Source organism: Pelodiscus sinensis, chromosome 6, assembly GCF_052426305.1.
Source record: "Pelodiscus sinensis isolate ZL-2025 chromosome 6, ASM5242630v1, whole genome shotgun sequence".
NCBI classification, from domain to species: domain Eukaryota; kingdom Metazoa; phylum Chordata; order Testudines; family Trionychidae; genus Pelodiscus; species Pelodiscus sinensis.
The window spans coordinates 82786824-82812852 of record NC_143057.1 but is presented as its reverse complement, the minus strand read 5'-3'; the positions used below and the strand labels follow the sequence as shown (position 1 = coordinate 82812852).

General features: G+C 42.9%; 1 protein-coding gene across 1 annotated transcript in view; it reads right to left on the bottom strand.

Annotated features, from left to right (window-relative positions):
* The window catches only part of MCCC2 (methylcrotonyl-CoA carboxylase subunit 2), an 85778-nt gene extending 63390 nt beyond the window's left edge, over positions 1 to 22388 (bottom strand). The window contains exons 1-6 of the mRNA XM_075932240.2: positions 22158 to 22388; positions 11865 to 11931; positions 8998 to 9082; positions 7416 to 7517; positions 6407 to 6534; positions 867 to 979 (exon numbers count right to left, since the gene is read on the bottom strand). Coding sequence (XP_075788355.2) covers positions 867 to 979; positions 6407 to 6534; positions 7416 to 7517; positions 8998 to 9082; positions 11865 to 11931; positions 22158 to 22289 — 627 coding nt within the window. The 5' untranslated portion in view covers positions 22290 to 22388. The remainder of the gene's footprint in view (positions 1 to 866; positions 980 to 6406; positions 6535 to 7415; positions 7518 to 8997; positions 9083 to 11864; positions 11932 to 22157) is intronic.
* Positions 22389 to 26029: the final 3641 nt, after the last annotated feature.

Below are 26029 nucleotides of genomic sequence, written 5' to 3'. Positions count from 1 at the left end.
GTGTTCAAATTACCAGTTATAATAGTATCTAAAACAGGTGTGGTCAGTAAGTGGCCAACCGATGTGGCTCACCAGGGTTAGAGCCTTTATTTACTTGAGTGACCATAGTACAGCGGCTGACAGCTTCCGTTGGCCACAGTTCACCATTCCTGGCCAGTGGGAGTTGTAGGAAGCAGTGGGCCAGCACACAGCAGTTCCCATTGTCCAGGAACAGCAAACTGCGGCCAATTGGAGCTGTTAACACCCATACCAGTGGCTGTGCAGGTAAATGAAGCATCCGGTGACCTACCAGGGGCTAACCCTGCCAAACTGCATCCAGCCCACAAATCACTTATTGCCCACCCCAATCTAAAACATGAAGACCAACAAAAACTATTGTAAATCAAGACATCATGACTAACAGTAAATCTATGAATCATTAATGTATCAGAAAATGACCTCTGTCAACAGAAGTGCAAAAATTGTATATATAAATACACACCGCCCTCCTCCTCAGCTAAGTACATGTCTCTACTCACCACCACGCACAGCATTCCTTTCAAGCAATGATTCAGAATAATCAACTGATGCAAATGATATCCTAAAGCTCTCTTTCAGCCCTTCATCCCATGCTGACAATTTCTCTTTTCTCCTATTCCAGGAGTAGCTAAATCATATCATTAACCTTGAGGCTAAGAAGGACAGCCTGTTCATAAACTGCAGTACCATTCTGTCAACAGTCATCTGTTTATGTCTCCAACTTCTCAGCCAGGTTAGCAAAACTTTTAAGTTGCCAAAAACTTGAAGTTCTGAGTCTTAAATCCAGAAAGAAGCAGATGTGCAGTGCAGTGCAGTGCAGCTAGCAATATTTGCTTTAAGGACGTTACCTGTGGAATTCTTTGTGAGGACATGCATGCTTGATTATAAAAAATGCGACCAAAGTGATCTCGATCTGGAAATACTTCAGCTTGGCGGGGTAAGTTTGCTCCTCCTGAGTCAACTAAATCAAGTGGAATGAAAAATAAGTTTTATGTAAATCTACCTCTTTGCACAATTTTAAACAAAGATATTATTTCTTATTATTTAAAAATGTGTCTGTCCATCTGTTTTTTCAAGAATACTTTCTACACTTGAAGAACCAGGATCACCAAACTGGGTATACAAGTTTTGTCTTATCATAACTTAAAGCAAGGTAAGGGTTTGGTTATGCCAAGACAATGGGATGTGCATGGAATGGATCAGCTTCTCATAAAATGGTAAGGGAGGACTCTGCTATATAATGACCACAAGGGAGTAGCAGGGAATATGGGACTGGAAGCAGGGACAGTTATACAGTATAATGATCACGGGGGGGGGGGGGGGGGGACACTCAGGAGGAGCAAGATAAGTTTAGTTGTGCCAGGAACATGTGATGTGCCTGGAATGGGATTGCTCCACATAAAATCAAATAGAAAAAAAAGAGAGAGAATCATCATGCAGGTGAAAGGGGCTGGCTGTGGCATTCCCTACTCCCTCCAGGATTTTCCCAGCTCTGAGCCTCCCACATCCCATGCACACTTTAGGGAAGGGGGAGATGGTCCCCCAATGGGTACAGTGATGTTGCTGGTTGTACCCCATCATTGGAGTGTAAGGGGAAAGTGCACAGTTTGCTGCTGCATTTCTCACTCTGGCTGGAGAGTGCAGAGAGCAGATGAATCTGGACCTTTAATAATAATGGAGATTGCCCATTTCCTAGAACTGGAAGGGACCTTGAAAGGTCATTGAGTCCAGTCCCCTGCCTTCACAGCAGGACCAACTACCATCCCTGACAAATTTTTGCCCCAAATCCCTAAATGGCATGGACAAGGATTGAACTCACAACCCTGGGTTTAGCAGGCCAATGCTCAAACCACTGAGTTATCCCTCCCCCCTATTTTTAATGGCCTCCTCAAGGATTAAACTCACAACCCTGGGTTTAGCAGGCCAAAGTTCAAACCACTGAGCTCTCCCTCCCTCCCAGACCTGCCCCAGAAGGTCCCCAGCTAGGCCAGCTGGAGCTGCAGCAGCCATGGAGATGCACTTCTCACCTGGCCCCAAGCTGACTGGTGAGAAAGGGATAGGGTTGTCCTCTCTCCCCAAGCAGTCTGCATAATAAATCCCACACCGCCATCCCCATCCCCACCCCAAAGCAATGCGCTAAATGGGTACATCTTCTAGTAATTAAAAATAGGCCAGGTTATTTCACTTGGAAAATGAAAACTGATGACCACACATGAACAGTTGTTACGTATCCCAAACATTTTTAAGTAAACCAACGGTAGCGTCATTTAAAGATGTAATTATACTTGGCTGTACACACCTTTTGAAACTCATCTGACAAACAGTTTTTTGTTTTAAAGACACTCACTTACAAACCTTAATACAGGAAATTAAATGTTCTGTGTTCCAGGACAAACTTATTTCCTTTCTAAATATATACGATCTAATACCTTTCACTGTAGCTGCAGAAATTAAAACTACACTTAATTAAATCAATACATAAGGAAAGACATTCTAAGGAAGACACTGCTTAACCCCTTTCTTCATGAGTGGTTGCAAAAGCCTAATGCTCTGCTAGTAACTTGATAGCTCACAGAAAAGCATCTCTTTGGTTACAAAGAACAGGATTACAGAGAATTGCACACTGGCTACCCATTCATTCTGACAGTAAAAGTTCACAAGCCAAATATTGTTTATTAAGAAGTTAAACTGAATAATTTATATTAAAATATACTATCTCTATAATAAAAGCAAGCATATTTGCATATACATTTTCTCATTTAATAAAATGTCTAAACATTCTAAAATTAATTTACTCAACCACTGACTATGACTAAACAAATGAAGTAAAATACACTGAGATGGAATATACTAAAAGAAAAATGTCAAACTATAGGAAGATATTAACAGACACGATATATGGAGTTTTTGTTCTTTTTTACATAAATCGATAGATATAAGCAACTTTATAAGAGATCACATAAACTAAAATAACACAATTACTTCAGTGAATTACTGTTGATGTGAGCACACAACTTTTCCCCTGGGCTATTTTGCTTTTTTCCATTACACAGGTAGTAAAATGAAAGAACCTGTTCCTCTGGGTCATCAGTTCACTTTACTACCTTTATAAAATGAATGAACAGATAAAGCATATAATCAAAAAGCATCATAGGTATGCATGTGTCTGAAATCCCAAACAGCTGGTTGGTATTTCAGTCTTAGAAATGTAAAAGTGAAAAGAATCTCAATAAATCATTTAGTCCAGTCCCTACACAGTGGCAGATCTAAGTCCATCCAAGTCTAAGTTATCTACACCATCCTTGATAGGTGGTTGTCCAACCTGTTCTTAAAATCCTCCTGGCTACGGCTACGCTACGAGTTTTGTCAGCAAAAAATATGCTAATGAGGAACTCATTTGCATGAGTCGTGATCTCATTTGCATATTTTCTGCAGATCCATTTTTGCGCCGAGGTTTTTGCATAAAAACAAGCAGTATGGATGTTTTCTTTTTGTGCAAAAAAAACCTTTTTCTGTAAGATCAGTATACCTCCTTTACTGGGGCATAAGGATCTTGTGGGAAAAGAAAACATCCACACTGCTTGTTTTTGCGCAAAAACCCCAGTGCAAACACAGATCGGCAGAAAATATGCAAATGAGATCATAACTCATGCAAATGAGTCCCTCATTATCATATTTTTTGCCAACAAAACTCACGGTGTAGACATAGCCCCTGTGAGCCAATGTCCCTCAGGGTACGTCTAGACTACATGCCTCTGTCGCCAGAGGCATGTAGATTAGGCTACCAGACATAGTAAAATAAAGCGGTGATTTAAATAATCGCCGCTTCATTTAAATTTACATGGCTGCCGTGCTGAGCCGAAAAACAGCTGATCAGCTGTTTGTCGGCTCAGCGAGATAGTCTGGATGCGCGGGTGGCGACATCAAAGGTATTTGTCGACCACCCAGGTAAACCTCATCCCAGGAGGCATACCTGGGTGGTAGACAAATACCTTTGATGTCGACACCCGCTCGTCCAGACTATTGCACTGAGCCGACAAACAGCTGATCAGCTGTTTGTCGGCTCAACACGGCAGCCATGTAAATTTAAATGAAGCGGCGATTATTTAAATCGCCGCTTTATTTTATTATGTCTGGTAGCCTAATCTACATGCCTCTGACGACAAAGGCATGTAGTCTAGACATACCCTAAGAAGTCCTCATTGGAAATGCCAAAGTCAGGGCAGGCTGCAAAAAGGAGTGTAGATACTCACAAGACCGGTAGGCGACACAGAAGTTAAACTCCCCAAACAGTACAGATTGTGTTTCTGTCCTCAACAAGCTAAATAAAGAAGTCATACAGCCCCCTTTATTGCATTCCGGTTTTCTGGCTCCCTATAAGCACCTAGGTGCAATATAGTAAGAAGTTATTTTAAAACTCTGCTCGGATATACAAAATGTTCTTCTGAGCCCAAAGAGTCAGCCACATTACCAGGTCAAAAGAAGTAAAGATCTTACCCAAAATACCATGCTGCCACAGAATCCTTTAGTAACTAAAACTATAACGGTGTTTTCCCTCATTTCTTGCAAGGGATGCACTGTGCAGTTGAAGTCCCTTAATGGACCACCAAACAGTTAGTGATCTCATCCAGAAACATAGCACGTTTGGAACTACAGATATAGCCTATATATCTCTAGCTCGTAATACCAAGATGATACAAACACATAAACAATAGATTATCATACTTGGCAAATGACAACATTTTCACAGAGACCCCACGTTACATATCTGATATTTCTTGCAATTTTTAATAATGGTATCAACAATATTATGAAGTGTCCCAAATATTCCATATAGCATCACACCTACAATCACAGACATTCCACAACACTGCTAGGTAATCTGTTCAAGTGCTTACCAACCCTGACAGTTAGAAGTTTTTCCTAATGTCTTACCTAAATACCCCTTGCAGCTATTTAAGTCCATTACTTCTTGTTCTGGCCTCAATGGATTAAGAAGAACAATTTATTGCCATCTCTTTTATAACAACCTTTTATGTATGTGAAGACTTGTTTAATGTTCCCCATCAGTCGTCTCTTCATTGCTTTCTACAATTTCAAATGGAATATACCATACAAAAAATATCAATGTGTTTTACTCCGTGTTTTCTTAATCAGTCAAAAAAAATCAACGGTTGAGTAAACTATCTTTTAATCTTGTCTCATCTTAAAGTTAGCATGCTTATACACTATTTTATTCAGTAAGCAAATATGTGTGCTAAATGTGCTTGCTGTGAAGTAGTATTATTTTAATATAAAAGAATTCAGCATTGAAATACTCCCATCTAAAAGACTACACGAGTCCACTTGCTTCAATCTTTACTTGTGTTTCATGTTTTCTAGATTTTTAATCATTGCTGTTCCTCTTCTCTGTATTTCTTCAATTTGTCTACATCTCTCCCAATATGTGATGCCCAGAACTGGACATAGTAATCCAGTTGAGGCCTTATCAGTGCAGAAGAATTACTTCTCTTCTCTTGCTCACAACACTCCTGCTAATACAGTAGGACCTCACAGTTTTGAGCTTGATAGTTACAGACTGACCAGTCAATCACAGGCAACAGCAGTCCCCTCCCCTCCAAAAAAAGCAAATACAGTACAGTATTGTGTTAAATGAAAATTACTAAAAAAAAGGAAAATCAGCACATTTCTGCTGCACAGAATATTTGAATGTTCAGTTGCAAATTTTTGAAAGATCGACCATAAAGTTTTGTTCAGAGTTACAAACAACCTCCATACTCAATGTGTTTGTAACTCTGATGTTCTATTTTACAGCCCTGAATTATGTGCACTTTTTGCAATGGGATTATATTGTTGATATATTTAAGTTTATTACCCCAGATCCTTTCCTTCAGTACTCCCGTTTTGTATTTGTGCAACTTCCAAAGTGCAGTACTTTGCATTTGTTCTTACTGAATTTCATACTATTTGTATTCTAAACCTGTCCCCCAAAGGGCTTGTGACCTCTCCCAGATTGGTACTGTGCATATTTTTAAGTGTACTCTCTATACCATTATCCAAATCATTTATGAAGATAATGAACAGAACTGGACCCAGGATCAATCCCTGCAAAACCCCACTTGATATGCCCTTCCAGCTTGATTGTGAACCACTGTTACTATCCTCTGATTACAGTTTTCTAACCAGTTGTGTACCCACCATATGATATGTTCATCTAGGCTATAGGTCTCTAGTTTGTTTATGAGAAGGTAATTTGAGATAGTATCAAAGCCTTACTAAAGACGAGATACAGTGTTGATGGCATCCATTTAAAAAAACGTAGTCTTCTAGCTAGAACCCTGACCTTTGTTTAACAATAGTCATTTAGTATTTTTGTAATGGGACTTACCTAAATATAAACAAGGGAGATGATTTTGCATTGCAATTTCTTGAGCTCGTAAATGTTTCTTCACTGTGATTGGATAGTAGGTACCACCCTTGACAGTTGCATCATTAGCAACAATTAAACACTCCACTCTGAAAAGCAGAAACTTTATGATAACCAGACATACTTCCCTATGGACCTACATTACCACTGTAACCATATCTGCAACAACTTCCCTCGGCACAATTCAATACATACCCATTAAGTGTTTATCACCGTAACACTGTTCCATTGTTAGATATATCCCTATCAAGGCTGCAAGTGACTTCATAAAAAATTAGAAATCCGGTGGCACCTTATAAACTAACAGATTTATTGGAGCATAAGCTTTTGTGGGTAAAGACCCACTTCGTCAGATGCATGAAGGTGGTCCGCCCACGAAAGCTTATGCTCCAGTAAATCTATTAGTCTTTAAGGTGCCACAGGACTTCTCGTTATTTATGCAGATTCAGACTAACACGGCTACCCCTCTGATAGAAGTGATTTCAAGTCATATTTCCTTCAAGTTTTTAGAAAACATGCTCTTAATAAAGAAGCATATTAAATCTGTCATTTTAAAGAAAGCATCACTTATTTTACTGACCACAGCTATGCAGAAATTTAACAGAAAAGGAAAAAATTGGTGAAATTTTTTCTTACTCTCTCCAAACATGCATTCCCTTTTTTGAAAAACCCTAGATCTATGCTCTACATTGACAGCATTCATATTCTTAAGCAAGTGACTTGTAGTGATAGTCCAGTGTCAAAATATAAAGCAGTACCCCTTCCTTTCCCTGAAGACAAAACTAAATAGGAAGAATTTTCATTTTAGTAAATCTTCTGGATCATGAAAATTGAACACCGGAAAGCTTAGACTTAATATTGGAAACAAAGTGCCAGCTGGCTCCCAGAGCTGGAACTAGGAGCCAATAAAAACATCTTCTCTATCTCTTTCATCACATACCTAATATCTAGATCAATGAGAATTTCTTACCCTGACACCCGTCCGATGCCTGTGATAATGCCTCCTGCCGGTACCTCTTCATTACCATACAACTGGTAACCTGCAAACTGGGAGAACTCCAAGAATGGAGACCTAAAAAAAGGACAAACATTTTTATAGGATTATTAACAGGAAGCAACTTGACATTACAGTCTAGATCATACATCATGTTGCTCCCCAAATACGTGAACTTCTCTACATTTTCTAGTTCAATCCCATCTACACTGGTCTTCCTTCCTATTTCATTATCTCCAAATACCCTTGTCTTTGTAGAATAGTGAAAGCAAGAGTGAGTTTGAAGGCGGTTGATAAGATCTGGAAAAGTAAAGTGATTAGCTTAGGAATGAAGCTGAGCGTCTTGAAAATGTGTGTATTTAGCAGCATGTTGTATGGATGTGAGACATAGATGATAATGATAGAAATGTAGCCGTGTTAGCGTGGTGTAGCTGAAACAAAAAACAGGACTATGTAGCACTTCAAAGACTAACAAGATGGTTTATTAGGTGATGAGCTTTAGTGGGCCAGACCCACTTCCTCAGATCAAATAGTGAAAGAAAATTGTCACAACCATATTTACCAAAGGATACAATTTAAAAAAATGAACACATATGAAAAGGACAAATCAAATTTCAGAACAGAAGAGGGATGGGGGGAGGTAAATGTCTGTGAGCTAATGATATTAGAATTAATTATCACCTCTAATATCATTAGCTCACAGACATTTACCTCCCCCCCCATCCCTCTTCTGTTCTGAAATTTGATTTGTCCTTTTCATATGTGTTCATTTTTTTTAATTGTATCCTTTGGTAAATATGGTTGTGACAATTTTCTTTCACTATTTGATCTGAGGAAGTGGGTCTGGCCCACGAAAGCTCATCACCTAATAAACCATCTTGTTAGTCTTTAAAGTGCTATATAATCCTATTTTTTGTTATAGGTGATAATGTAAGATTCGAAGAGAAGAATATTGGCGTTCGAGAGGAGTTGTTATAGAAAGATCCTGAGAATAGGATGGATGCAGGTGGTCACTAACAAGGAATTATATAGGAAAATACAACTGAAAGAGAACCTACTGCAGAAGGTTATACAACGGAAGTTACAGCTATTCGGGCATATCTACAGAATGAACAATGAGTGAAAAGTTAAGACCCTGGTATTTGGCATAATGGATGGTCCGCATAGGAGAGGCAGACCCCACAGAAAATGGTAGATGATATAATAGATTGATGCAGAGCTAGTCTACAGAAACTAAGCCACTCCACACTGGACAGGGAAAGATGGAAGAAAATAGTGAGAGAGGCATCAGACACCAATGGGCGTTGAGCACATGGTTGTGGATGATGATGATGATGATGATGAACTTGACATTAAACATTCTTTTCTTTTGATTCCCACTTATAAAGCTCATGGTTTTAAAATGTGTTCTTGAAATGTATCTTCCAAATAACAAATATGTTAAGATTTCAAATCAACACTACTTGCACATATTTTAGGAAACTTCAAAAAATAGACAATTCTGTCAGCTCACACAACAGAGTACTTGATGTTTTATAGCCAAAAAGAAATTACACACCCTGGATCTATGAGTCTGTCAATTCTCTCTCTGGGTAACAGCTTTCCTCTTGATGTATGAAGCGTTCGTGCCTTTTCTCCACCCCCTATGACACAAGGTCATTCATTAAATCCACTGTACACACAACTGACTACATCACCGTTAACATTTAATTTATAGTGAAAGCAGATCTAAATGCTCAGATGTAAAAATACAGATTTAAAGAGACAATATATTTGACAGAATTTACATAACCTGATTTAAGATGATGATGCAGATAATCCTGTTTGTAAGAATTATTTTTCTTCATTCTTTACTAATGAAGTTTGAAAGCAAATCAACTCTCAGCTAAAAGAGTCTATTTGCTGCTGTCTATTTGGACTACGAACTAACAGAACAGTCTGCACTCAAAAACTTACTTTTCAGGGATGACAGAATTGCTAGGCACATGGACAAAGTGAGAGGCTGAGCTCCATGCTCCCAGAAGGCCGGAGCCTTGGACGGAAAAGGCAGGATTGGAAGCAGTCAGCACTCAGCGCCACGTGGACTGTGCTGCGTGGGGCTCCACTGTCAATTTAAAGGACTTGGGGTTCCAGCTGCCATTGCTGCTGTAGTAACAGTGGTGGCAGATAGGAGTCCCGGGCCCTTTTGAATCACTGGGCCCTGGGGCAACTGCCCATTTTGCCCCTTTTGGCAGGCCTGCTGCAATCAGAAATAGACAGGAACCTATTGGGTCACATTCATTTCCCTATAGTACATCTTACACTGCTTTGCTGAATTCAGCATTAAATTGCTCAAGCAATGGGGCTCCTCACATTTCCTCGCAAGATTATTCTATAGTGTAGAAGAGCTCATAGTGAACAGCATTTAACAGTCAACTTACATTTTCTTTTGCACCCTGTCATTTAATACTTTCAGTTATTTCACTTTGGGCTACCCTAAATTATACCTCTCATTCTGTGGTGTTTGACACCATTCCAACACTTGTTGCCAGCTGATCATCTTTCACCTTCTTAGTAGCAGTGTCATGTACCATTTTATACTTCCTCAGAAACTAACACCACTGATGTCAGTCAAGGCTAATTCATCCTACCAGTAGGAATGGCTCTCAATGAAAGAGGGACATTTATTCTTTAGAACTTTGCCAGACAGCCACCTAATCATTCGTATATGCCTTTTCATTACATTACAGACATTACAGCTTCAGTGACTTCCACAGTCGGAAGGAAAACTATTGCTCAGGAAGAATTTAAGTGAGCAGGACAAAGCAGAGTGATTGTGCAATACTTGGCTTTTCTCCTGTTCCCATCTGATGGAAAAGCACAGGAAGATTCACAGAAACAAATAGTCTTATCTCCAATTAGCCCTGAGCACTACTAGGCAGTACTGAGCACCCTTCACATCCACTGAAGTGAATAGGAAACAAGGATATTCAGCACCTCCCAGAAGAAACTTTTGAGCCCAATTCTGCAAGTAAATAATAATGACAAAAATAAACATGCAACCTTAACTCTGCTCCCTTCCAAAGTTGTGGAAGAAACTGTATTGTAAGATTTGAAAAACAGCAATTTAACAAATACATTCTCATTATGCAAAGGAACAGAGTGAAAGTTGGAGGTGCAGTCTTGTTGTGCAGCTTCTGTGTAGTGGTTTAAAATGTATATGCTTCACTTAGTTGGAATTAGTTAATTTAGATTTTACAATCATGAAGACTAAGCCCTGTGTTTCTAGTTTTTCTATAGTACAAGGCATGGCTAAGTTTCTCAAAGGTAATCTCTGCAAACTGAGGAGATAGCAACACTACAATGGCACAGCCACGGCTGTAGAGCTGTACTGCAGAGGCTTCTTACATTGACAGAAGTGTTTTTTCCAGCTAAGTAACAAGCCCAATCCTCCATGAGGCAGTAGTTAAATCAACAGAAAAGTTCTTCCATGTACCTACCTGCTTCTACCCTGGGTGTTAGGTCAACATAACTACATCTCACTGGACAAACATTTTTTCAAAGCCCTGAGCAATGTAGCTAGGACAATCTATTTTTTAGGTAAATACAATGAGAAGTTCAGTAGCACCATGGGGCACGTCTACACAGCAGGGCTAACGTCAAATTGAGCTATGCAACTTCAGCTACATCAATTGTGCAGATGAAGTCAAAATTGCTTAATCTGGCTTTTGGCACTTACTACAAAGCAGGAAGTCAAAGGAAGAACACTCTTCCTTCGACTTCCCTTACTCCTCGTGAAATGAGAGTTACCATGAGTTGGAGTAAGAAGTCCTCCAGCTCAACATTATTTTGAAATAAAGGCTTGTAGTGTAGACACTCACTATGTTATTTTGGAATACCATCAGTTATTCTCAAATAATGCTGCTGTGTAAGATGTTTCCTTAAAGACTAACAGATTTACTATGGCATAAGATAAATGGGTTAGTCTCTAAGCTGCCACAGAACTCCTTGGGTTTTTTGTTTTTTTTTTGCAGATACAGACTAAAACAGCTATCCCTCTGGTAATTTTTAGGTGCGAACAGGCCTGATACTCTAATAGACAAATTGAAAAGACATGTATTTGTCCAGCTGACTGATTATAAAGGCAAAAACCATGGCGACAGACTGGAATGAAGAAGGGAAAACATGTCAGTAAAAGTTTATTTTTTGCTGTTTGTTTAAAGGAATACTGTTACTAAGTTTATTAAAAACAACATGCTTAGCTGTTCCTAATAACTTAGAAATAAGTGACCACTGCTCCCTGCTAACACAAAAAACCCCATCATACAATAAACTTAAACTTCTTCAGCACTGTATTCAAAACTAAAATTAGTTAAGAAAAACTCTATAAAAAACAAATCCAGGTCTACTTTAAACAATGTTCTAAAAATCACACAGAGAACTTACCTAATCTGATCTTTTCTGCAAGCTCCTGGAGTTCAGTTACTAGGGCTTTCATTCGTTCATAGTTTTCCTAAGTGGGAGGGGAAAATATCAGCATATCAACTTTAACCAACACTACTAGCACTATATTTTAATAGAGAATTGGTTCACATAAAAATGTGTTAGTTACTGGTGATATCAAATTGTTTGTTCCTCTTTAAAAAAAATCAGATTTTCTTTATACTAATAACAGTATTTCCACTTATTTTTATCCAAGCATCTCAAAGTGCTTCGCAAACAAGTTTAACAAGAACTGTAGCGGAGTCAGATTTGCAGACTTGATTTATGTTTCAATCAGGAGGCTATTGCGAAGGAGGGAGAAAATAGTTGGGGTGGGGGACATTACCCCCTAAATTTTAAGTTTTGTTGTTAACCATTATAACACACATCAAAGGATTCATTTCAAACACTAGTATTCCTACTTTGTGCCAAACAATCATCGGTTCAAGTTCCAGGCTAAGAAGTTAAAACTCAGACTGTCTATATTTAGTCCAGCTGGTTGTTTAGGTTTAAGCTAAAGACACCAAAATGCTTATCAAAGAAAGAATAAAAATATCCTGGTGTCCTGGACAACATCCCTTCTTTTAATAAAACAGACTTTAATGGTTTTGGATGTGAGTAATCCATTAATGAGCTCATAATTGTTACCTTGTTTGTTTGCCTACAGCGTCACCACACAAAATTATTAGTATAGAAGTTTGTACCCTGGTATACCTCAGTAATTAAAAATACTATCCAACCATACTCTAATTAGAGCCTTTAAAAAAGCCAGATAAGAGTCATTCTTTTTAAAATATATATAATTACAGGGTATAGTAGACAAAGAAAAAAAAGACGACAACAGAAACCATTAAGCACTCATTCATATTGAGTTATCTTATTGTTATCCAGTTAGAAAATAAAGAACTTTGATTTAGTATCAGCAAAACCCCTCCAATTAATTCTGAAAATGTAGAATTGCCAATCAAGGCTAAGATTTCCCAGATATCTAATGAGTCTCACAACAATAAGGCCGTCTCAAGTCTACACAATAACCTGACTCACTCCTTCAGTCACAGAAAGGGCACAAGGATAGTGGAGAGAAAGAGGGGAAAACAGAGATGAAGTACACGCATACAAATAAAAATACGAAGACAATGTTCATTTTAGTTATTTTAATTTCATACTACATCATAGTCTGTAGCAAAAGATCACTATCTTATTATAGAACCCATAGAATCATAGAATACTAGAACACAAAGTATCCTAGAACTGGAAGAGACTTCGAGAGGTCATCGAATCCAGTCCCCTGCCTCATGGCAGGACCAAGCACTGTCCATCCCCGAGAGATGTCTATTCAACATGTTCTTAAATATCTCCAGTAATGGAGATTCCACAACCTCTGTAGGCAATTTATTCCAGTGTTTAACTACCCTGACTATTAGGAAGTTTTTCCTAACATCCAACCTAAACCTCCCTTGCTGCAATTTCAACCCATTGCTTCTTGTCCTACCACAAGAGGCCAATGAGAACAATTTTTCTTGCTCCTCCTTGTAGCACTCTTCTTCATACTGGAAAACCACTATCATGTCCCCTCATTCTTCTATTTTCTAAGCTAAACAAACCGAATTCTTTCAGTCTTCTCTCACAGGTCATGTTTTGTAGACCTTTAATCATTTTTGCGGCTCTTCTCTGGACCTTCTCCAATTCTCCACATCTTTCTTGAAATGTAGTGTCCAGAATTGGACACAATACTCCAATTGAGGCCTAATCAGCACAAAGTAGAGCAGAAGAATGACTTAATACATCTCAGAATCATGTATGCTTTTTTGTAACAGTGTCACACTGTTGACTCATATTTAGCTTGTGGTCCATTATGACACCTAATTCCCTTTCAGCAATACTCCTTCCTAGACAACCACCTACCATTTTGTATGTATGAAACTGATTATTCCTTTCTAAGTGGAATACTTTGGATTTGCCCTTACTAAATTTCATCCTATTTACCTCAGAATATTTCTCCAGTTTGTCCAGATCATTTTGAATTTTGACCTTATCCTCCAAAGCACTTGAAATCCCTCCCAGCTTGGTATCATCTGCAAACTTAATAACTGTACTCTCTATGGCATCATCTAAATTAGAGATGTTAAATATTGAGTAACTGACTAATCAAACAGTCAATGCATTTTGCATCGACTATTTGATTAGTCAATAGGGCGCATCCGCCTTTGAAATGTTGCTGTTGCTACACTTCAAAGGCAAAGGTGTCACATGGAGCCCAGGGTCAGCTGGTGACTCCCCCCCTGACTCCATGCAGTGCTGCCACTTTGAAATGCCATGGGGAGTGCAGGCTGACCCTCTATCATGATAAATAGTTATTATGTAAAATAGGTTAATAGGTTGATGATGTTTAATGGTATTTTGGGCTGTTTGGGTAAATATCAAAATGGAGTTGAAACGGACAAAATGGAGTTTGCAAGACATGTGACTTTGGGAAAGGGAGGGGTCCTTCTTATGGAGTAGTAAACAAGAACCAGTACAAACTGGATTATCCTACCTTTTTGTGGCTTGAGGTCAAACCACCTCAGAGGGTTTCCCGCCCAAAAGTTTGTATAAGCTCGGACGCAGCCGAGGAGGAGTGCTGTCCACCTGAGTGACAGTGTGTAACCAGACATGAACCCCATCTTGTTCCCCCCCCCCCCAAAGAGCAAGAGAAAGGCAGTCAGCCTTTGATGCTCTGGGAACGCAGGTGTGCTGCCTGTTCCTGACTACCATAAACAGAAACCAGACAGTAAATGGGCTAGCTGACGACCCAGGGCCTCCTGCAGCCCTGATGGCTAGTACCAGTAATTGACACGCCTGCACTGTCCCAGAAGAGGAATCTTCGCCCATCACATTCCAGAGATGCCCATTGTCTGCATTTTCCCAGGTGTGAATTATGCTTTGCACCCTTCGTGGGAAACTTGGCGTTCAAAGCCATTTTTCCTAATTGGCCACTTGAGACCAGGAAGAAGCCTACATGACCCAAGGGGTATAAAGAGGGGTTTAGTAGCCCACCCCATTTGAGCTCCAATCATCTACACCTGTTAGCAGATATTGATTGTCTCCCAAGGTCTGTGGGACACCCAACCTCGCCCTACTTCTTCCCGAGGGATTGAGAGAAAGACGCTGGCCACGCCAAGTCTGGAACGCAGGGGTGAGAATATATACCTGCTAGGTGTCTATTTTGCATGCATTTAATAAGAGCTCAGAGAACCAAAAGGGTTTCATGGTACCTGTAAGTGACATATTAGTGTAATTTCTGTCCTGTCCTTTGTAGTGGCTGTGTTATCTGTAACACAGTAGTAGCATTTAACAGCTAAGTTTACCCTGTAACAATAAAATAGTAACTGTTTAAGCTTTAACCTGACTCCATCAGTTGCTGTAACAGAACCAAGCACAATTTAAAAGAACTTCAGCCGGTCATAAGGGACAGGTATAGGAAGAGCTTGGGCGTTTTGGATCATGTCACTCCCAGGTGACAGATCCGTTGGGGCATCTCTCAGTCTTCCCTAGACTGCCCGCTGCGAAGGGATCCTGTATCTTAGCAGCTGAAATCTGAGGTGTAATAAGCTCTCCCTGTAAACTTCTTGGGGCACCCATCAACCTTCTCCAGGTTGCCCGCTGCGAAGGGACCCCGGTCTCAGCAGTTGAAGTCTCGGGTGTATAACACACACACACCACTCACTGCCCTGAGCATCGGCTGATACAGTGTTTGCACGGGTATTGAAAGACTTGATCCAGCTGCGGACCAGTCCAGAGAGCGGAAGAGGAATCCCATCTATCACCTTCCATCCTGCAAATACCACCTGCCTGCCATCCTCTCTGGGGTTCCTTTACCATCAGCGAGGGACTTCCCAGTGTACCTCCCTGAGGGCTCTCAACCAGCTCAAGGATTGTAGGTCCTGAGCAACACTCTCCAGATCCGGTCACTCCAGTTCGAGAAGAGCAAGTAGCCATCTGTAATTGGGGTACAACTTACCTTTACGTTCATGCTGTCTGTGGTTATACAGAGGGTTTTTACTGTTCACTTTCACTGTTTTATTGATGGTTATTAGTTTGTGCCAGGCTTCGTCCCCCACTCTTCCCTGTTTTTGTATACAATCCCTAATACAGTTTCTTCTTGTTTTCACCTTTAATCAGAGTCTGTTTTCCTTTTCCCTTTGTCTTCCTTACAGGCCTAATTCACAGGTGATAGACCCTGAGGGAGGGGGCAGATCTGTTTTCTTTTGACTGGGGCTTTCACCAGCAGGCCACAATTGAGTGTTATCTAGGCCCCAGGGGTAACAGGAGCCCAGCGTCAGGCTGCATGCGGCGTTTCAAAGAGGCAGCACCACGCGGAGCCTGGAGTCAGCTGGGGACTCCCCCGCTGACCCCGGGCTGCATGCACCTTTTCAAAGCAGCAGCACCGCATGGAGCCCAGGGTCTGACCCCAGGCTCCATATGGCACTTCCCCTTTGAAGTACCCAGCCTATCCCCTCTTCTCCCCTTCCGCGCCCCACCTCCCCGCTGCCTCTTTCTCATAGAGGTAGCAAGAGGGGGGGGGGGGGACGACTAGTCAGCTAGCCTGTTGATTATCCAACAAGCATTTGCTTATCAGATAGTCAACTAGTCGTTCAAATCTTGAAGCTACTGAAAAGAACTGATCCCAAAACAGACCCCTGAAGAACCCCACTTGTTATGCCCTTCCAGCATAATTGTGAACTGTTAATAAATATTCTCTAACAACGGTTATCCAGCCAGTTATTCACCCATCTTGCAGTATCTTATGCTTATATTATCGTATACTTTGAGAAAAATAAAAATTTAAAAAAGAAAAGGTTGCTCTTGGCAGTATGCCTTACTTGTACATTTCTGAACTTACATTATATAATGCTAAAACAAGTAATTTGTCATGCATTCTTCTCTAAAAGAAAACTATCTTTACTTTCTATGAGTACTAGAGATATCATTATAAATATGATAATTTCTAGACACAGCAATGCAAATCTCAGGTGGCAGAAATTACAAAGGAATTTTTTTAACCTCTTTAGAAGCCACACTTGCAAAATGGCTATAGTACCTGATCCTTTGCTTCTTGACACAGATTTTCCTTTATTTTCCAGAATTTAAACTTATTTTTTGATTACCCCTCTGGTTTTAAGATAGCTTACATTTAGAAGGCCAACTTGTCTTGCTGGATTTACAGCCATAAAGGCAAATATGAGCTAAGGGAAGTGTGGCCTTCATCAGGCACCTTATGCCTACTTTGTGTTTGCACTGTTATTCCATGTAATACATTTGTTTCAGACTATAAGTGCCCCATAGCAGGGACCTTGGCTTTTCTATGTTTGTAAAACATCATATACACTTATAGCGTTTTATAAGTAATAATTACTTCTACAAAAAGTTAACACTGTTTGCCACCTTCCTGCTTGAATGACGTACTAGATGTATCCAAGTAAATGGGCTTGTCCAGGATAACTGGACCTACTTGGCCTATCTTGACGTCCCACCAGAAACAGCTGCCATAATACACAAACTTTGGAAAAGGAGTGAAAAGTTTGTTTTAAAAAAAACCCAAGTCCAGTTTTATTTTTAGTTTGAACTCGTAGAGCGCATGCACACACACAGATATCTAATGCCCGTTAAGATTACTAAAGGAAAAAGTAACTTTTGAACACTTAACTGTATTTCTGACTCCTTTTGTTTATCATACATACTAACGTGTCACAATCATTGTTTTGTCCCCAAGTTTACCTTTTGCAAAACAAAACCTAAAATTAATGGAAATGTTTCCATAAATTGTTTTTGTTTGGCTGGCTGGTTCAGTTTTTTATTTTGGTTTTTTATTCCAATGGAAACATTTTAAAATAAATGCATATTCCCCTGCAGGATTTGCAACCCACATACTGCAGCACTATGAATCAAAAAGTGAAACTGATTTATTCACTGTTCAAGCTGGGGAAAAACGAACATACACAAATCATTTAATTAGTGAAAATTAAACTGGATCCTAATTTGTAGAGTTTTAATTAATCCAAGTTTACTAGCACACAGCTTTGTCTGCAGTGTTATGAAGTCAACAATGCCCTTTTAAAATGATGCACAAATTAGCCAAGTTGCATCAACCCATACTTTCCATCTCTTCCAAAATATATTTTTAGATTTTCTCCTTTTTTCAACAGATATTGACTGGCATAGTAAAAATATTGGCCTCTCTCTCAATTTACATTTAATTTCCAATCACAGCGTTGATTTCAGGTTTCAATATATCACTCAATACCTTCCATGTTATATGACCAACTCCACTTCTCTCTTTCATTAGTAAAGCTATTGATCAAAAGCATTACGGTGGGATCCCTTCCTGCACAAAACCCAGATGTCAGAACCTGGCTATCTGTCCAAACAGACCTCTTTGCAGAAAAGCGGGAGCTATAGGAGGAAGGATGTTTAATGTGTGCCCTTAGACTGGAAGCTGCTTGGAGCAGTGGCCACCTGCTCCTGGAAGTCTTAGGAGCCACTGGCATGCAATTGGTGCTGTTCCCAAACATAGATGGCAAGCTGTTTGGGCCGCTGGTGTCTTGGCACCAAGAATAATCCTGGCCCAAAGCCAGGTTAAACCAAAGCTCACTGCCTGTTGCTCACTGCTCCCCTCCCTCAGCAGTGTAGATGCTTGGCAGGGATTTCTTGCACAAGAAACCCCTATGGCTAAAATGGCCATCGGAGCTTTCTTGCGCAAGAGAGCATCCACACTGCCATGGATGCTCTTGCGCAAAAGCACAGCTCACACATGGCAGTGTGGACGTGTTCTTGCGCAAGACTTCTTGAACAAGAACCCTTGTGCAAGATGTTCTTCTGCAAGAAGCCACCAGTGTAGATATAGCCTAAGAGTTTCCTCCCATGAGCAGAATGGATTTTGTGTTGTGCACCAATACTGAGTTCATGTGGCTTGTTTGGATGTGCCACTGTGGCACCCACGTTATTAATAAATATTTTATAAAACTTAACCTCTTCTCTCTGCTGCCATGTCTCCTCCCCTTACACCATCAGCTCCCCTGGTGCCTGCTGCCCCCCAACTCCTCACCCTCCTCTGCTGTTCTGACTCCTGCCCTTCTCACTGCCCTCAGCCTTCCTGAGACCTGCCCCCCTCCACCAGCCCCTCTCTGTCCCCTGTGCCCACTCCTCCAGTAGCCCCACTCTGATTATGTGAGCAACCCCTCCTCATCCCCTCTCCTAACACCTCCCTCTACACACCTGCCCTGCCTCTCTCCTCTGGTGCTGGTCCCTTCCCTGCAGGTGTCTGCCCTTCTGCTTCACCCTCAGAATCCCTTAGCACCTGCACCTTCCCTTAGCCCTGTAACCTCCTGGTGCCTCCCCCTTCCCTTACTGCCCCTGCCCCCTTTTTCCCTGATGCCCATCCCCTCACCACTCTCTGCTCCTATTCCCCTCATGCCACTCTGTGCCCACACATGACTTGCTCCACCCCCACCTTTCTCATGCCCACCCCTTCCTTCAAGCCTTCTCCCGGCATCTCTCCCTCCCCCTCCAGCCCCCAATGCCCTTACTCCCTCCTCTCCCAGCATCACCCTGTCCCCCCTCCCACTGACACCTTCCCTCCTGCCCTTTTCCTCATTGTCTGCACTTGGCCCCCAGGCATTTGTCTCTCCTGCACCCCTGTCCCTTGGTGCCTTCCCCTTTCTTCCCCCTCCCCCTCCGCACAAGTCCCTTCTTCTCTCACCCCTTTCCCTATATTCCCCCTCCCCCTCCACACAAGTCCCTTCCTCTCCCACCTCTTCCCCTATTTGCCCCCACGCCCTCTGCACAAGCCCCTTCCCCTCCCACTCCTTCCCCTTCCCTTCTGCCTTCCACTTTGCAGGGCTGGAGTCTGCGCTCGGGCCCCAGAAGTCCCCGGACTCTGAACCTAGGCCATGCGGCGCAATACCGCGCCGAGCAGTTTTAAAGTCCCGGGCCATGACATCACATCACGTCCAGACTGAAAGCTGCGTACAGCAGGGACGGTTCGGGTCCAGGGAGGGGATGCTCTGGGGCCAGGGTAGGAGGACGCGCAAGGGGGCCGCCAGGTGGGGGCCGGTGCCCAACCCAGGCAGGGCCGGGGGAGAGACACAGCTCCAAATATTGGTGGAGCAGGACCCCCCGGCTCTGAATATTACTGGAACACGGGCACTGTGATGGACCGGGCTGGTCTGGGCACAGCTGAGGGTGTCCACTCAGGGCGAATTGCTCAAACTAGGGGCTCCTTACAGCCACCAGACTGGTGACCTTTCCAAACAGGCCACAGACCAGTCCCACAGAGCGCTTCAGCTGCCTGCCTGAAGCCTCACGAGCAAAACCCCTCCAATGCCCCAGCAATATCCGTGCCCCAGATGGCCCCGGGCCTCATACACAGGTGGGGGGTCTTAGAACCCAATCCCACCTACCCCGAACAAGTTCTGTCCGGTTCCAAGAAACCAGCCACAGATCCCAAGTCAATTTACCCTCTGGATTTTACCCACAAATCACGCTGAGCCAAACCTTTAGCATCTAACATCTAAAGGTTTATTGCTACCAGAAAGAAAAGCATGAGAGTAAGGTTGTTAAAGGATAATACTTTACATGCATCGAATCTCCCAGTTCTCGATGCAGGCTCTAGCAGGGATGTTATAGCTGCTGGCTTGGAAGTCCTTAGTTGCACATCCTAGGTTAGGATGAGTCCACAGTTCTTTCCGGCTCTTCAATCCCTGCACTGCTGCCTCTGGGATGAAGTGCTGAGCTGAGTACCTAGATGGAGTCAGCCACATGGCCTATTTATCCCTCCTTCCTGTTCTCTTCTCGGCTACAGCAGGTCACTTGGCCCATGGCCTATCCCCGTGTTCCCTGCTGGTAGCCCCTAGGTATGGGTCATCACTCTTGAGGTGTGTCCTTGGCCTATAGAGGGCTATTGTTCCAGAGTTTTGCTTGTTAGCATGTTTATAGGCTGAGCTGCTTTGCCCACAGTTCAACCACATACAAAGAAATATTTGGTATCCACACAAAATACATGGTTATAACTTCACATACCGACATTATACAATCACATGAATAGCATATATGGAATCAGAAGAAAGTAGGTTTCTATTTGACACCTCACATGGACCCCCTTTGTGCCACTTGGGTGCAGCAGTGATCTAGCTGCTCCCCTCAAAATCCAGAAACATAACAGGCACCACGAGCCAGAGCGGCCCGAGGCCGCATGCACCAGCTGGTGCCCCAGGCGGAACACGTGATCGGCGCCCCCACCTGCACAGCTGTCAATAGCGTGACGTAATCATTGGACGCCCCGTGATGTCATCATCGGGCGCCCCACTGAAGGTGGTGCCCTAGGCGACCGCCAAGTCGGCCTATACTCACGGGCCGCCCCTGACGGAAACCACGCTAGCCCCACTGTGCTGCTGGTCACCCAGGAGCAGCAGGGGGCAGCTGTGGGATGTATGAGGGAGGTGAGGAGCATGTGGGCTGCACAGTGGCTAGAAACCTCCCCAGGAGCAACTGGCAGAGGGGGGAAACACAGACAAGTATAGCACCCTCATACACTTTTGTGCACCCCAGTCCTTCCAGAGTCCGCACTCTTTCCCCCCACACTTTCATCCTGCCCCTTAAACTCCCCCTCCCCCCGAGCCTGCAGCTAGGACTCCCACTCCCTGCCCCAGCTCAGAGCCAGCACTCCGGCTCCATCCCATCATCTGCACCCCTCACCCTCTCCTACACTCACATTCCTTCCCAGAGCCTGCACTCCCTCACCCCTCCTGCAGACAAACTCTCTCCCAGAGCCTGCATCCCAAGCCCCCAACTCCGTCCCAAACCCTGCACCAACGCCCCTAGAACTCCCTCCCAGAGCTCACCGTCGCCCTCCGAGAGCCTTAGGCGGGTGGGGGAAGAGTGTCTGAGGGGGAAAGGTGTAGACTCTGGGTCAGGGCACACTGGGCACCACCACCATTTCTGCAAACCTGCCGCAGCTGGCCCCGAGCTAGAACCTGAAGTCTAAGGCTGTGGGGAGGGGAGACGCCCCTCCACGTGTCCTCTCCTCAGGGTGCCCCTGTGTTCTGGGTTCCCCTCTGGCTGCGTGGGGCGATGATTGACAGCGTGTGTGGCCCTGCGGCACTCACAGGCCGGGAAAAGCGTCAGACGGCGGGGCCCGGGACTCGGGTACCGAGCGAGCAGGAGCCAGACGCTTTCAGCGGGCCGGAGCGGGGCCCAGACAAGCCGCCGAGCCCGGCCTACCTGGTAGAGCGGGGAACCGGCGTCAGGCTGCGAGCCCACCGCGGCCACCCTGTCCCCGTGGTACGCGCGGGCTAGCGCCGTGGCCCGGCGGCAGAGGCGCTGCCCCAGCCGCCACTTCAGGCCCGCCAGCATCGCGGCGCGGAAGCTGCGGGATCGGCAGCGCAGGCGGCACCTTCCCCAGTCTGCAGCCGGCTGCCCCGCCACTCCCCCGCGCTGCAGCCAATGGAAAGCGCGGGGCCGAGCTGCGGCCTCGGGAGGCGGCAGAGGTTTTCCCCCGCTGCTGAGGTCAGAGCCCGGCCTCCCCCCACGAGCGGGAGCCAGTAGCCTGGGTGCAGCTCTGCCCCTCACAGCGCTGGGGAAGGAAGGGGCCGAAGGCTGGACAGCTTGGCGAGTCCAACTGCGGCCATGGAGCTGCAACCGGCGCCGCTTGCAGGCCGGGCAGAGGTGCGCTGTCTATTGGCCTAGTCTAAATCCAGTGTCTGCCAGTTATTAATGACGTCTTTCTATCTGCTCGATTTGTCTGATTAGACGCAAGCCTACCACTACCGGCACAGCTCAGCTTCTGCCCTGCACCCATGTAGGAATTTTTTCTCCTGTGCTTCACAGTTATGCAGGACACAGCAGTCAGCTATAACCATTGGCATATTTTTCAGTGAGCCGGTCTGGTGAGGAAATGACACACTGCCCTTTCAGTGTACCACAAACTCATTCAGCAATCATTCTGGACCTGTTAAGCCTGTAAACGATTCTTTCCTTAAGGTGGCTGGTGAATAGCTTCATGAGCCAGGGGACTAAGGAGTAGACCGAGGCCCCTGCAATTGCTACTGGCATTTCAGCATGACCCTGCTTGAAGTTTTCTGAACAGTTCTGTGTTCTTGAGGAGACCATTATGAATCTTCTCTGATTTGCCAGTGTTGACAGCAGTTAAAATCCATGGTGATCCATCATTGGCTGCTTAATCACGTAAACGCGGTGCTTTTTTTGAGACAGTACTGCCTGGTACACAGTACCAGCACCTTCAGTCAGAGCTCAACAACTTTTCCCCTGAAGTACCATCACTTTTTTTTTTTAAAACAAAAAAAGCACTGCATAAAAGTATACCTTTGTCTTGATGTACTCTGGGGCAAAATGTGCATTGTCTACTGCTCCTAAAGTTTGGGGAACCTGCTGCTGATCATTCCAATCTTGCATTATGATGCAGTCTCACTACAAGTAGTGCACATTTCTTGAGGCCAAAAGAAGTGGTGAAAATTAGGTGTGAGAAGTTATTTTGGAATGGAGAATGTTGCATTATGGGACGTTGGCCCATTGCTTCCAGCCTTAATGAAAAATTTAGACCTGATATAAACCCCTCGACAAATATGAGCAAGTGCTTGTCTATTTTTGTAACCAAAGTGTTAAGCTACAGAATACTGCAAACTGATCGGGATTTAAAGCTTTCACTGCTTAAAGCAATGTTTCTTTCCTTCAAGAAGAACTTGGATTAAAAAGACTTGGACTTTTCAGCTTAGTCTCCTCTTTTCTAAGTGGGGATGTGCTAGAGATCTATAAAATCATGACTGGTATGGAAAAAGTGAATAAGGAAAAGTTAGTTATTCTCACAATAAAAGAACTAGGGGGTCACCAAATAAAATTAATAGGCAGCAGGTTTAAAAACAAAACAAAAAACAGGAAGCTTTTCTTCACTCAGCACAAAGTCAACCTGTGGAACTCCTTGCCAGAGGATGTGGTAAAGACTAGAACTTTAATAGGGTTCAAAAAAGAGCTATGTAGACTCATGGAGATTAGGTCCATCAATGGCTAGTAGCCAGGATGAGTAAGAATGGTGTCCCTAGCCTCTGCTTCTCTAGAAGTGGGAGACAGGGGAGGGATCACATGAGGATTGCCTGTTGTGATCCCTCCCTCTGGGGCATTTGGTATTGGCCACTGTTGGCAGACAGGATACTGGGCTAGATGGACCTTTCATCTGACCCAGTATGGCCATTCTTATGTTCCTTATTGGTGCGATAATGGTCAGTTGCTCCTGCTCAGTGTTGTAGGCTTTCCCTTTTACTTATAGAGATTGTTTTAATGCTTCATTCATAGATCTACGTAGACATTGTCACATTCACCCCCAGAAAGTTAGGCAAAAAAAATGACAAACATATTGCAATTTACAAAACTTGTTTGGTGTCAAGGTTCCCTATAAAGGAATAGGGAAGGAGAAGTCCCTTATACCACAGCTCTCAAAAGCCACCAAGTAGTGGAGAGATGCTTTAATAGCCAAGTGGAGAAGTTTGAGAGGGGAGAGTTCGATCTCTAGTGTCTTATCTGCTTGTTTTAAGATAGTCTTCCACTCTGGTGCTGTAGTGCCTGTAGTGGTAGTTTCACATTGCAGTAAAGGACATGTATATGGCCACTAGGGATGTTAGCAGCTAGTTGGCTGTTTAACTGATAAAATCAATTATCGATTAACAGTCCCAGTTAACTGCAACACTCCCTCTCCCCACAAGCCCCATATGTGCTCTGCATTTAAAACTCAGACCGGCAGGCTGGCTCAGTACCACCCCACCAGTCTGAGTTTTAAAGCAATAGCATGCAGGGGAGCTGTGCTGCTAACTCTTGATTTTTAAACCAGTTCCCCTTGCGGACAGAGTCCCGCCTGCTTCCCCACACTGTATAAGAGGCAGCAGCACAGGATGGCACAAGGCTCCCCAGGAGTGCACTGGATGCTCCAGAGTTTGGGGGTGGAGGGAGGATTTATTTTAATAACCATACAACCTCTAAGAATTGTTGCAGCTACACAATTACTAAAATTAACGATTTCTAAAATCCCTAATGGCAACCAGTATTTTCTGGTGTTTCTTTTAACTAATGAAGATGTGTTCAAATAAGGTTTTTTCCAGTTTCATCCTGAAGAGAGAAAATACCTTGATATTGTTTATTCCTGCAGAAAAAACTTCTAAAAATGCAGCATTATAAACCTGGTTGCAGGGGTAAATAAGATAATAAGTTTTGAGAGGACAATCCATTAAATATAAATGCTGTAGCTCTGGTAATTGAATATGGTAAGAAGTGGTGAAACCTTTCAGTGGCTTTGTGTGTTTTAAGTATTTTTAAAACTATTTTATATACATACCGCTACACGCACATGCAGGACTTGTTTTAAAATAATTTTATCTGTAGAAGATCAAAAGTATCTACCTTTCCCTATACTGAATATCATTATGCTCCAGGCAACATTGTTACAGAACTACTGGAGTATAGTCCAGTGCTAAAATATATTTTTGCATGATTAATTTTTTCAGGTAGAATTACACAGAATCAGTTTATAAATGTATAGCATGGACTTCCCCAGACCAAACAAAAAACAAAAAAAAAACCACAACTACTTTAGAAGGGCCGGGAGACCTTATGTACTTGGAATTTATGAAAAGTTAGTAAAGAGCATGCAGATAAGTATGCAGCCCAGGGTTTTCAAAAACTTTCAATCCTTCTCCACCAAAAAGCATACCTTTTTGGAAGCAGAGGTTCACAAAGCAAATTTTAATTTTTTGATGTTCTGGCAGTCTAGAGTATTTACATGAAGAAAAATATTAGAACATTTTTCATGCTAATCACAGGCTCTAAATTTAGTTTTTCCATTCACAGCTTAAGTTTTCAAAATAAAAAAAAAGGCAATTAAAAGAAGGTTGCAAAATCTATTCACCAACCATAATAATAATGTAAGTAAAATGTTGCAATAAAGAACAGAGAGCAAAACATAGCATTTTTACTATTTTGAGAACCTGAGCCATTCAACTCATTACCTTTAAAAATGTCTTTTTTTGGCTCTTTATAAACTTGTTTATTTTTAAAAGCTGAGTTAGATCAAGTGAGATCAGATACACAAG